The sequence below is a fragment of the Rhineura floridana genome, chromosome 4 (assembly GCF_030035675.1).
Source record: "Rhineura floridana isolate rRhiFlo1 chromosome 4, rRhiFlo1.hap2, whole genome shotgun sequence".
Taxonomy (NCBI): Eukaryota; Metazoa; Chordata; class Lepidosauria; order Squamata; family Rhineuridae; genus Rhineura; species Rhineura floridana.
In genome coordinates this window covers 128,485,919-128,499,585 of record NC_084483.1, presented here as the reverse complement: position 1 = coordinate 128,499,585, position 13,667 = coordinate 128,485,919, and the positions used below count along the sequence as shown (strand labels likewise).

Sequence of the window (13,667 nt, the reverse complement as noted above, 5' to 3'; positions counted from 1 at the left end):
AACAGCCTTTCACCTATCTGAAGAGGGAATGTCAATTCCCAGTTTTCTCTTCACCATTTATTAAGGCAATAGGGTTCCATAATCAAACATGCAACAAAATAAAGGAAAATGCAGAATTTCACAGCTTTCCTGGCAGAATGGCTCTTCTGCTGTTTCTTCTGCGTCCTCCCTTTTTGCCACTACCTAATTCAGAAGATGGGATGTGCTGTTTCATTGCATCTGATCTGCTCAGTATACTCAGGGTGCTTTGGGATGGGGTGTCCTCATACTTTCACATTTTTCACAATATCTCCACAATGTTGTTGGCATCAAAATGCAAGGCGCTGCAGCCTACACTGGTCCTCTACTATTCACCCAGCAGACTGGGACTAGTTTTACTCTGGCTGCAAATGTGTTCCCACTTACCCAGGAAGGCCTCACTGAATTCAGTAGGACTTACTTCTGAATAGATGTAAAGGATTGCACGGCATATCTTCTTTTAATCATTCTTTGTAGCAGCATGAGGCAGTCCTCTACTGAATCTTTCCCACACCTTCCTGCACACACCATACCATCTTCAGAGTGTTCCATTGCCAGAGAGAGCTCCACTTGTTGGAAGGCTGTATGCATTTAGCAGTATGCATAGAGGACTGGCTAGATTGTCCCCGAACCCCAAAGTACTCAGCTTGTCTGCAAATGTGGCAATGGTAAATGTGCAGTGATTGTCAACACAGATCTGTTTTAATTAAGCTGCTGCAATTGCAGTGTAATTATAATTAGGTCAGAGAGCACAAGAAAGTCAGGTCAGACAGTTTGAATCCACTCAATATTTACAATAATGTTTGGGCTGTTTGACTCAGTTCAGATGACAAAACAGACTGCAGCAGTTGAGGCACTGCTTGTACAAAGTTATTCTTATACATAGCTGTTTTGCATGGGTGCTGTAGGTTATCACATGAAAAAACCTTACATGTTACCAGCGTGTGAACCATGTACAATCAGTGATAAGGGGGAAGATTGAATGTGCTAGTCCCCTGCTATTTACACAGCTGCCAGGGGACCAGCATGGGCTGTGCAATTAGCGCCCCAGTCTTTTTGTGTGCCCCCATGTCAATCCAAATAAAAGAAATTTCATATTATCATACATTCAGTGACATAATTACATATGCAGTTCTCACAGGTGATAATCTACATACAGAACTAATCCTTTTGTCTACATGGAAATGCTTTCTTTCCTAGCTCTGCTACCTGAGATCATTTCCTGCAGTCACCAGGGATCCAATCTGGGCACATCTTTTACTGCTGATTACTTGGTGCCCCTCCAAATAAAGCAATTTGAACTTCTATATAATAAATAATGCATAAATGCAGAGGCAATACCTGCGGGTCACCAATAGATTGGTGTTTCAGTTAGGCAGTTGCAGCAGGCCTCTTAATGGTTACTGCTCCTGCTTCATTTATTATCTAAGGAAAAAGGAGCACAGAGCCACATCCCACAGTTTCTTATGGCCATTGGATTGCAATAGTTGCCATGGGCATGAACCACCCAAAGTTAAGCACTTGTCTCACTGATGTCATGAGGAAAGTTACACAGATTCTTCAGACTTTATTTTTCTACTCCTAATAACCAGTGCTGGATTTAAAGACATGAGAGTTTTGTACTAAGCCATATTATATTCTCCCACAATTTTGCCTTGTAAATTATGCTGTGGGGTCTTTGTCTGCACATACAACATACATTACAGATCCCAGAGAGGTAGCCCAGTTAGTCTGTTTCAGCAAATCAACGAGCCACGTAGCACATTCAGTTAACAAATGTATGCAGTACAAACTTTTGTGGACTAGAGTCCACTTCCTCAGCTGCGTCAAGTGTTACCCTAAGTTGGCAGGTCTATATACACATTGGTGTATCATTTTTCTCTCTCTACACTTGTTTAAATGTAGCAGGGGTGAGAAAATCCTTTCAGCTCAAGGGCAACTTTGCCTTCTGGGCAACCTTTCGGGGGCCACAGCCAGTGAGAGCAGAGGCAAGTGAGCAGAGCAATGATTGTAAATTATACCTGTGTACAGTAGGCTAGTTTCTACCCACCTTTGCACACCTATTTCTATCCTCCATCCAGACAAGGCATACTTGAACTCCATCCAGTTCAAGGATACATTCCAACCAGATTTAAAAAAATTGAGGTGTGAAGCAGGGACAGTAAGAGGGTATGGTCTGGGGAGAGTCCCAAAGGCCAGATAGGGTGGCCTGCAGGGCCATATTTGACCCCAGGGTCCAAGGTTTCCAACCTCTGCTTTATAGTATACTTGCCAAATTAGGATAATGCTCGATGCATGTGATGAAGTGGACTCTAGTCTACGAAAGCTTATAATGTAATACACCTGTTAGTAAGATGGTGTTTAAACATTACAGAGACAGTCATATTGACATACAGGACTGATTCTCATGTTACAGCAGGCTGCTTATTTTCTGCCCTGCCCTGTCCTGCAAATGGCGTACTTCTGTGAATAATGTATAACTGGTGAAATATCACAAATGCTGTAATCTTAACAATTCCTGGCTCACCTGCTACAATACTCATGCAAGTAGATCACTCATATGAAACAAATTATAGCCATAGTAATGCATGAATCCAGTTCACTGAATTGACCTACAGAGAAGTACACATCCTTCCTTCTCTTGTACATTCCAAAACTATAACCTACTGTCATAAAGATAATGTATTTCTCCTGCTCTTTATATGTACATGCGACAGTAATTTTATGTTTCCCAGCAACTGAGAAAATGGCTGTTTGTGGTAAGGAAAAAGCAATGAGTCTGATTTGATAAGAAGGCTCAGTTTGAGTGTGAAACTGTTCTGTTCCTGGTCTCATGACTGAAGTGTATGAAGTAATATGAAAGCAATGGTGGATTGGGAGGGGGGACAAACTGGGCAACTGCCTGGGCCCCACACTTTAGGGAGCCCCAAAATCTTGTACAAAATCCCTCCTGCCTCTTTTATTGTCAGTCTGCCTTGTCTTTAACTCAGCAGCATTGCAGGGAAGCAAGTCTCACTCTACAAAAAGACAGTCAGAGGTCTTTTTGTTTATGACTTGTACTCATGCATTTAGAGTGTAGTGGTGATATAATGTATTAAGTAATATTCTCCACACCAGTTGTAATAAAAATTGACCCCAATAAATGTATTATGATACATTTACCCATACTTTCATTGCAGCTTCATTGCATGGGTAGAACTAAGTGAAATTGTACACCTGACTTGCTTTCATATCTTTAAGGAGCCCAAAATGATCCTCTTGCATAGGGCCCTCAAAACCCTAGGGCTACCACTGATTAAAGGGAGTGCCTTCGAGCATGCACGAAGTCTCTCTGCTGCCACTGAGTAGTTGCAAGCAAGTCTCATCCTCCTTACCCTGAAACATTTAAGTTTAGAAGGAAAGGGCTTCAGCTCAGAGGTTTCGACTTCTGACAGATTTCAGCTTATGAGGTTGTCATGGCAGAAATTCTGCACCAGCTGTGGAGAGTTTTAAAAGATCCTATACTTGAAAAGAGGTCATGCTGTATCTCCTACAGAGTTGCTCACAGATTATATTGCACTATATGGGATCTCAGTTTAGCATAAATGTTAATTTAGCTCAACTGATGGATGTTTTGCAAGTTGGCTAATTAAAGGGCTCAGTGTTCAAATACTCAGAGTGCTAAATAGCCATGCAATTGAAGGTTAATGTTATGAACACTGAGTCAATAAATAGTGGAAGTGACTGAGCCCATATTGCCTGTAGAGATCATGGCACACTCTGTACTGATGGACATGCTAATATATATATATCACTAGTTAAGTTTGTTGCTCCTTTCTTTTTAAAATAGTCATGATTCAAATGTTATGGAAGATTCAGCCATGGTGTGAATGAATTGCTGAAACTAATCAAGCCTAACTGCAGAAAAAAGAGGAAAAAAGATTCCCTTCAAACAATTATAGCTATGATATCTCTCCACTGAGACAAAAACTGAATTATACCATGTTCTTTTAAAATAATGTTAGCAATACTGTAGTAATTTTCTTACCGCAGTGGTAATTTCAGGGGGAGAAAGCAAATTACAAACAGAAGTGACACACCAAGAAGACTTATTTTTAGGAGATGTATTTAAATGGAAGCCCATGGATTTCCCAGCAGCAAAGACCTCTGGTATTCTTTCTCAGTATTGACTTAATCTTACAGATGAATTAATTTTAGACAAAACTGTCACTTTAAAATCCTTACATGATATGGCTGTTAACACTTCCCCTGCACTCCCCCTTTATATTTATCCTATACATAGTTAATGAATCTGCTCTCTCTTGAAGAATGACTTGAATCTGAATGATCCATAAACATTTATGAATGTATTATTTCCACAACTACCTGGAATGCTTTTCACTTAAGACAGTATAGTGTGTCATGGTGGCATTCAGTGGCCTGCTACCATCTCAAACTTACACCCTACAAAAATAGGGTTGGATCCAAAAAGACCTTGTCACAATCCAAAGACACTTGTACTCATACAGTCACACATACCTGTAATTTCTGCTGACTCTCCTTTTCATTTGCAGCCCCAGTGCCCCATCCTGTACCAGTTGGCTAGGGGGTGGAGTGTACAGTGGACTGCAGTAGAGAGGAGATCATGAGTGGAGTTCACTTTTTGGTTTATTGGATGCAAGCCACTGCATCCTAACACATTTTTTAATTTAATAACATTTATATACCACTCAATTGTAACAAAACCTCTAAGTGGCTTACAAGAAATAATAAAATTATCAATAATAACAGCTAAAAGCAAGTATTTAAAACATTTAACAAACAGTTGAAATCAGCAGTCAACTAAAAAAAAGATTAAAACACTTCAACATCTACATGTCTAGATAGGCTTGCCTAAACAGAAATGTTTTAAGCAGTTTTTGAAAAGAGTACATTGAAGGTGCCTGCCTGATGTCAATAAGCAGGGAGTTCTAAAGTGTAAATGCTGCCACACTAAAAGAATGGTTTCTTACAAGAGCAGAATGAGTATTGTGTGGCACCTGCAACAGTGCCAATTCCACAGATCGAAGCAGTTTAAGAGGGTACCTATGGGGGAAGGTGATTCTGCAGGTAAACTGCTCCCAAGCTATTAGGGACTTTATTTACAAATAGTAACACCTTGAACTTGGCCTGGTAACATATCAGAGACCAGTGCAGATATCTGAGCAGGGATGTTATATGCTGACAGGGTCTAATTCCTGTCAGCACCATGCTGCAGCATCCTGCACTAACTGCAGCTTCCAGGACAAGTGCAAGAGAAGCTCCACACAGAGTGCATTGCAGTAATCCAGTCTTGACTTCCTCAGTGCCAGAATTACTACAATCAGCAGTTTTTGTATGTTGTACAAGATAGATTATTTTAAGCAATGTCAATATAAAACTGCCTCTTCTTTCTCTAAGCTTCATCTGTATAATTAGCATCTAGTTGTTGTCGGTAGCTAGAAAGATTCCCCCACCCCCACCCCCATCCCATTTGCTGTTTCATAGTCCTTCCCCTTAACCATTTCATTGATGCATCTCATAACTGCCCTGTATGTGTCCATGTCTTTGAAGCTTTTCTTTTGCGTAAGCACACAGATGAGACTTATGGGTGTTGGCTATACCTCCACTTAGATACAACCCCTACTTTATTGCTGTGTTTACCCCCCTCTTCTAGATAATTGATAAAAGCAAAAGGGACCCCTCTGAAGAAATTGAGATTCTTCTGAGATATGGACAGCACCCAAACATCATCACCCTCAAAGATGTAAGTTGTCTCTCAAGTCACCAAAGTAATCTGCAGAAAAATAAGATATTCTGCTTATAGAAAGTGGTGTAAGGCCAATTCCAACTACATTTTGTGCATGTATGACTCACTGTACCTTGAGTTTAGTTAAATGTGTTCATATATTTACCGGGAAATGACATTTTTACTACCAACTCAGTTATGCTGGATTCCAGGGAGGAACCATAAATATATGCTTAAATAAATAAAATTGAGAGCTCTGATGTACCAGAGCTTTGATGTTCATGTAGAGCTTCCATGTACAAGAGTTTTCCCCTTTCATACAGATGAAGCTGCCTCCAGTCTTGCAGTGAATGCAGATGACCACACTCTTGAGGAGCTCCATACGTTTTTTTTAAATTTAAATTTGTATCACGCACACATTCACTCACACACACACTACAGTTCCTCTCCTCCACCACACTGGGTTCACAATGGCATCACCAGGCATATAAGTCATTAAACATTTGTTGCTCAGTATCAGGTTCACCCTGTCTATAGCTTCATGTCAGGGCTGGGGCATGAGCAGCAGTCCAAAGTGACTAGGGATGTGATCCGTTGGCCGGTGCCGATTCAAATTTCTGTCGACCTAACAGGCTGGCATCAATTTGAGTTTATTCTGTATCTGCTAGCCACTGCTTTTACCGATCCAGGGTTTATTTTTGCTTGGAAATATTGGAAAGGAAATGTCAATATTTTGAAGGAAATATTGATATTTTAAAAGGAAATATTGATAAATGATCAAACTTACAATTGATGTTTTAGAAGCTGATTCTGGTTTTTTTTTAAAGTCTGTTTTCAAAGATAGCCACAGAAATTCACTACATTAAAATCCGATCCTCAGTGATTGAGAACAATTGAGTTAATGGAAAATTTGTTACCAAATCAGAATTGGGCAGAATTCTAACACATCCCTATTGAGGTTCAAAGAATAATCAAGGATACAGAAACACTCCAAAGGCCAGGAAGACCTTGTTACTTGAGAAAGACTGGAACAGGAAGCCCTTTGTACTCTTTTCTACACAAAAGGATTCAGCGGCCAGCCTGGACGGATGGAGTCAGTCCAGAGGTTCTTCATGGAAAAGGTTGCCATCTGCGGTTCCATATTTCATCATATGGGGCAACTGTATACAGAACTAGAACTTCCTGACAATCTCAAAAGGATCCTGTCTTATGCTGTCCCACAGCATGTTATTCAATTGGGTTTGATTTTATTAAATTTATTAATGAAGATTCTGAGGCTCCAATAACCCTGGTGAAGTAGTAGTAGTGCTGCTGCTGCTGCTGCTGCTGCTGCTGCTGCTGCTGCTGCTGCTGCTGCTGCTGCTGCTGCTGCTGCTGCTGCTGCTGCTGCTGCTGCTGCTGCTGCTGCTGCTGTTACATTTATTACCTGAACTTCACTAGCAAGTCCCAGGGCGGGTTACACCAGTTTAGAATTCAGTATTAAAAACAGTTAAAACTAATTACATTCCCAGGAAAAGGGTGGGTCCTGAAAACACACATCTCACATGTGAAAGGCCAGGGTAAAGAGAATAAAGAGGTACACAAGTAAATGGAATATTCCATAGTTGAATCAAAGTCATATCCACACCATACATTTGAAGTATTCATACCACTTTAACAGTCATGGTTTCCTGCAAAGAATCCTGGGAACTGTAGTTTGTTAAGGGTGCTAAGAGTTATTAGAAGGCTGTTCGTTAACTGTAGTTAAGAAACTACAGTTCCTATGATTCTTTGGAGGGGAAGGCATGAACTGGGAGAGGCCATGCAAGCCCTGGATCGCTGCCTGGACTCAGTGGTGGGCTGGATGAGAGCCAATAAACTCAGTCTGAATCCTAGCAAGAAGGAGGCACTGTGGGTTCGTGGTTCCCAAATTCTGATAATTGGTCAATTGCCTGCTTGGGATGGGGTTTTACTCCCTCTGAAACAGCAGGTCCACAGTCTGGGGGTGCTCCTGGATCCATCTTTGTCGCTAGAGGCCCAGGTGACCTCAGTGGCTAGGAGTGCCTTATACCAGCTTCAGCTGGTAAATTAAATTTCTTTTTAAAATGTGTTTTTAAATTTGTATATTTGTTTTTAATGTTTTTAATTGTTGTAAACTGCCCAGAGAGCTTCGGCTATGGGGCGGTATACAAATGCAATAAATAAATACATAAATAAGACAGCTGCAGTCATTTCTGTACCAGAATATCCTGACCACTGTTGTTCATGCACTGGAAACCTCCAGGCGGGATTACTGTAATGTTCTTTGTGTGGGGCTGCCCTTGAGGTTGGTCTGGAAGCTGCAGTTGGTGCAAAATGTGGCTGCATGACTGCTCACTGGGGCAGGCATTGCCAACATGTCATCCTGCTGCTGAAAGAATTGCACTGGCTGCCCATTAGCTACCGGGCCAAGTTCAAGGTTCTAGTTTTGGTGTACAAAGCCCTATACAGCTTGGGACCAGGATACCTGGAAGATTGTCTTACCCCTTATGTACGCCGTTGATCACTATGCTGTGCAGGTGAGGGCCTCCTTATCAGGAGATCTGTTCCGTATAGGGTTGCCAGGTTCTTGGCCTGAGACTGATCCTGTATCTTTAGGAGAAGAGAAAGTCAGCCAAGTGCAGGTGTTCTTGCAACTCTGTAATGGGAAAAACCACAAGGTGGAATTCTCCCTTTTCCCTGCACAACTTTTAAAGATACAGAAGACCTCTTGGTTGCCAGGCCCGGCCTCCAGGAGGTCTTCTGTATATTTAAAAGTTGTGCAGGGAAAAGGGAGAATTCCACCTTGTGGTTTTTCCCATTACAGAGTTGCAAGAACACCTGCACTTGGCTGACTTTCTCTTCTCCTAAAGATACAGGATCAGTCTCAGAGCATGGACCTGGCAACCCTAGTTCCGTACAACATAGGAAGTGAACCTTTAGTACTATGGCACCTACCCTTTGGAATTCCCTCCCCTTAAATATTCGATATCTATTTGACGCCTACTGTAGACCTTCCTCTTTCAACAAGCTTCTTAAGTAGAGACCTTATCCCAATCTGCATCTGTGCTGGAATTGCTTTGTAAGATGTTTTTAATGCTTTTTTAAAAAAAGATGTTTTAAAAGACATTTTGTTTTAATATATTTTAAAGTCTGTTTTTAACATGTTTTAGAGTGCTTTTAGTGTTTTGCTTGCTGCACTGGGCTCCATCTTGGAGGAAAGGTGGGAAATAAATAAATAAATGTTCTTTAAATGTATGGTATGGATGTGACCTAAGTCTTCAACACTTGTGGAACTCCCCGTTGCTTTGGCTAAATTCTATAGAAAGAATAAAAAATGTAGATTGGAATCTGTCATCAGTAAAAATATTTTGGATAATTCAAAATATGTGTTTGCCTATTTTCTAATTAAGTTTGCATTATAGAGAGACAGATAGATAAGAGAGAGAGAATTAATTAACAAAACATTAACCAAAAAAGTATGAGTGGAACCTCCTCCACTGTTTCTAATTCATCAACATTAGCTTCTATTTTCTTTTGGTAATAGCTTGTGCTAAGATAATGCCAGAGTAGCATAAATGGTTGGAGCCTTATGAATCAAGCACCTGGTTTCTCTGATATACAGGTCTATGATGATGGGAAATACGTATACCTTGTAATGGAGCTGATGCGAGGAGGAGAACTCTTAGACCGAATACTTCGACAGAAGTGCTTCTCAGAACGAGAGGCCAGTGCTGTTCTTTGTACCATTACCAAGACAGTAGACTATTTGCATTTCCAGGGAGTACGTACCATTTCCTCTGTATCTAACTAATTCTCTAAAAATGTTGTCTTCATTTTACTTCTTATAAATATTGAATAGTAATGGGCACTACCTACAGTGGATTCCCAATTTCACATAAACTTGGAGGTTATTTATTTAATCCTGAAAAAACAGATGTCTAGAATAGGTAATAGCATGGCATGGCAGAAATCTCATATTTGCATGATGGTTTCCATACCAAAGATTTAATTCTTATTGCCTTCCTTAAACCCATAGGCTGTAATAGACTTTATAACATTATTTATTTATTTATTTGTTACTTGAATTTATATGCCACTTTTCCATATAAATATGCTCAAGGTGGCTTACAATAACACAAAAATGCAAATGACATCAATAGCAATCAATTCAAAAACATAACGTTTCAAATCATTTCAAAACATTCCAACAATAACTCCAGTTGATTACCTAAACATTATCACATTTAAAGTCATCATAAAAACATAATAAAACAAGCTATCAATCACTTAAAAATATCAAATTAATAAATATAACATTTCAATAATAATCACATAACATTCCAATACAAAAGCATAAGAAAGCATTTTTTGTCACTCTAGCATTGATAAGAACATAAGAACATAAGAAGAGCCTGCTGGATCAGGCCAGTAGCCCATCTAGTCCAGCATCCTGTTCTCACAGTGGCCAACCAGGTGCCTGGGGGAAGCCCGCAAGCAGGACCCGAGTGCAAGAACACTCTCCCCTCCTGAGGCTTCCGGCAACTGGTTTTCAGAAGCATGCTGCCTCTGACTAGGGTGGCAGAGCACAGCCATCATGGCTAGTAGCCATTGATAGCCCTGTCCTCCATGAATTTGTCTAATCTTCTTTTAAAGCCATCCAAGCTGGTGGCCATTACTGCATCTTGTGGGAGCAAATTCCATAGTTTAACTATGCGCTGAGTAAAGAAGTACTTCCTTTTGTCTGTCCTGAATCTTCCAACATTCAGCTTCTTTGAATGTCCACGAGTTCTAGTATTATGAGAGAGGGAGAAGAACTTTTCTCTATCCACTTTCTCAATGCCATGCATAATTTTATACACTTCTATCATGTCTCCTCTGACCCGCCTTTTCTCTAAATTAAAAAGCCCCAAATGCTGCAACCTTTCCTCGTAAGGGAGTCGCTCCATCCCCTTGATCATTCTGGTTGCCCTCTTCTGAACCTTTTCCAACTCTATAATATCCTTTTTGAGATGAGGCGACCAGAACTGTACACAGTATTCCAAATGGGGCCGCACCATAGATTTATACAACGGCATTATGATATCGGCTGTTTTATTTTCAATACCTTTCCTAATTATTGCTAGCATGGAATTTGCCTTTTTCACAGCTGCCGCACACTGGGTCGACATTTTCATCGTGCTGTCCACTACAACCCCGAGGTCTCTCTCCTGGTCGGTCACCGCCAGTTCAGACCCCATGAGCGTATATGTGAAATTAAGATTTTTTGCTCCAATATGCATAATTTTACACTTGTTTATATTGAATTGCATTTGCCATTTTTCTGCCCATTCACTCAGTTTGGAGAGGTCTTTTTGGAGCTCTTCGCAATCCCTTTTTGTTTTAACAACCCTGAACAATTTAGTGTCGTCAGCAAACTTGGCCACTTCACTGCTCACTCCTAATTCTAGGTCATTAATGAACAAGTTGAAAAGTACAGGTCCCAATACCGATTCTTGAGGGACTCCACTTTCTACAGCCCTCCATTGGGAGAACTGTCCGTTTATTCCTACTCTCTGCTTTCTGCTTCTTAACCAATTCCTTATCCACAAGAGGACCTCTCCTCTTATTCCATGACTGCTAAGCTTCCTCAGAAGCCTTTGGTGAGGTACCTTGTCAAACGCTTTTTGAAAGTCTAAGTACACTATGTCCACTGGATCACCTCTATCTATATGCTTGTTGACACTCTCAAAGAATTCTAATAGGTTACTGAGACAGGACTTTCCCTTGCAGAAGCCATGCTGGCTCTGCTTCAGCAAGGCTTGTTCTTCTATGTGCTTAGTTAATCTAGCTTTAATAATACTTTCTACCAGTTTTCCAGGGACAGAAGTTAAGCTAACTGGCCTGTAATTTCCGGGATCCCCTCTGGATCCCTTTTTGAAGATTGGCGTTACATTGGCCACTTTCCAGTCCTCAGACACGGAGGAGGACCCAAGGGACAAGTTACATATTTTAGTTAGCAGATCAGCAATTTCACCTTTGAGTTCTTTGAGAACTCTCGGGTGGATGCCATCCGGGCCCGGTGATTTGTCAGTTTTTATATTGTCCATTAAGCTTAGAACTTCCTCTCTCGTTACCACTATTTGTCTTAGTTCCTCAGAATCCCTTCCTGCAAATGTTAGTTCAGGTTCAGGGATCTGCCCTATATCTTCCACTGTGAAGACAGATGCAAAGAATTTATTTAGCTTCTCTGCAATCTCCTTATCGTTCTTTAGTACACCTTTGACTCCCTTATCATCCAAGGGTCCAATTGTCTCCGTAGATGGTCTCCTGCTTTGAATGTATTTATAGAATTTTTTGTTGTTGGTCTTTATGTTCTTAGCAATGTGCTCCTCAAATTCTTTTTTAGCATCCCTTATTGTCTTCTTGCATTTCTTTTGCCAGAGTTTGTGTTCTTTTTTATTTTCTTCATTCGGACAAGACTTCCATTTTCTGAAGGAAGACTTTTTGCCTCTAAGAGCTTCCTTGACTTTGCTCGTTAACCATGCTGGCATCTTCTTGGCCCTGGCGGTACCTTTTCTGATCTGCGGTATGCACTCCAGTTGAGCTTCTAATATAGTGTTTTTAAACAACTTCCAAGCATTTTTGAGTGATGTGACCCTCTGGACTTTGTTTTTCAGCTTTCTTTTTACCAATCCCCTCATTTTTGTGAAGTTTCCTCTTTTGAAGTCAAATGTGACCGTGTTGGATTTTCTTGGCAATTGGCCAGTTACATGTATGTTTAATTTAATAGCACTGTGGTCACTGCTCCCAATCGGTTCAACAACACTTACATCTCGCACCAGGTCCCGGTCCCCACTGAGGATTAAGTCCAGGGTTGCCGTCCCTCTGGTCGGTTCCATGACCAACTGGTCTAGGGAATAGTCATTTAGAATATCTAGAAACTTTGCTTCTTTGTCATGACTGGAACACATATACAGCCAGTCTATGGCCGGGTAGTTGAAGTCACCCATTACTACCACATTTCCTAGTTTGGATGCTTCCTCAATTTCATATCTCATCTCCAGGTCTCCCTGAGCATTTTGATCAGGGGGACGATAGATCGTTCCCAGTATTAAGTCCCTCCTGGGGCACGGTATCACCACCCACAACGATTCTGTGGAGGAGTCTGCCTCTTTTGGGGTTTCGAGCTTGCTGGATTCAATGCCTTCTTTCACGTATAGAGCGACTCCGCCACCAATACGTCCTTCCCTGTCCTTCCGATATAGTTGATATCCAGGGATAACCGTATCCCACTGGTTTTCTCCATTCCACCAGGTCTCGGCTATGCTCACTATATGATGATAGTGATGATAGAGTCTCCACTGATGGCTGCTGTTGTTATATGAAGACTCCATGTTCAAAGGCAGACTAACTCGGGGCACCAGTGGCTGGGGAGAACCCACAGTGGGAGAAGGCTACTGCTTGTAGGCTCCCCCAAAAAGCAGCCAGACGGACACTGCAGAAAGGCAAGACACTAGACAAGGCAGCGCCTTGGTTGAGTCCCTGACATAACAGAGCACCCAGGGCTCACACAAACACTCCCTGGAATGTCTGACGTGGCGGCGGCAGCACCCCCCAGCATCCCCACTCCGTCACTTGGTGCCCCACCCGTCTGCACAGGCTCCATAACATGGCGACTAGGCAGGTGGGTGGACTGGCAACCTTGTGTGCAGCATGGCAGGCAGCAGGCAGCTCCTTGCCCCAGGCATTGTGCTGGACTCCTCCAGGCGCCTCTCCTCACCCTCTCCACCATGCTGGGGGAGGCAGTCACGGTAGCGTTGGCTGCTAGCTTCAAGCCTTCCAGCGGCAGCTCTTTCAAGCTGAGGTTACTGTGGATAAACACCAGATAGTATCGGCAATTTGGGGCTAACCTCTCCCTTCTAAT

At 41.6% G+C, this 13,667-nt stretch overlaps 1 protein-coding gene across 3 annotated transcripts in view; it reads left to right on the top strand.

Moving 5' to 3' along the window:
- Window positions 1-13,667, top strand: part of LOC133383506 (ribosomal protein S6 kinase alpha-2) — a 224,966-nt gene that overhangs the window by 190,405 nt on the left and 20,894 nt on the right. For 2 of the 3 annotated variants that reach the window (XM_061624359.1, XM_061624361.1), the window contains 2 exons: window positions 5,693-5,782; window positions 9,387-9,545. In XM_061624359.1, coding sequence (XP_061480343.1) covers window positions 5,693-5,782; window positions 9,387-9,545 — 249 coding nt within the window. The remainder of the gene's footprint in view (window positions 1-5,692; window positions 5,783-9,386; window positions 9,546-13,667) is intronic. The other variant, XM_061624360.1, reaches the window with a different exon arrangement.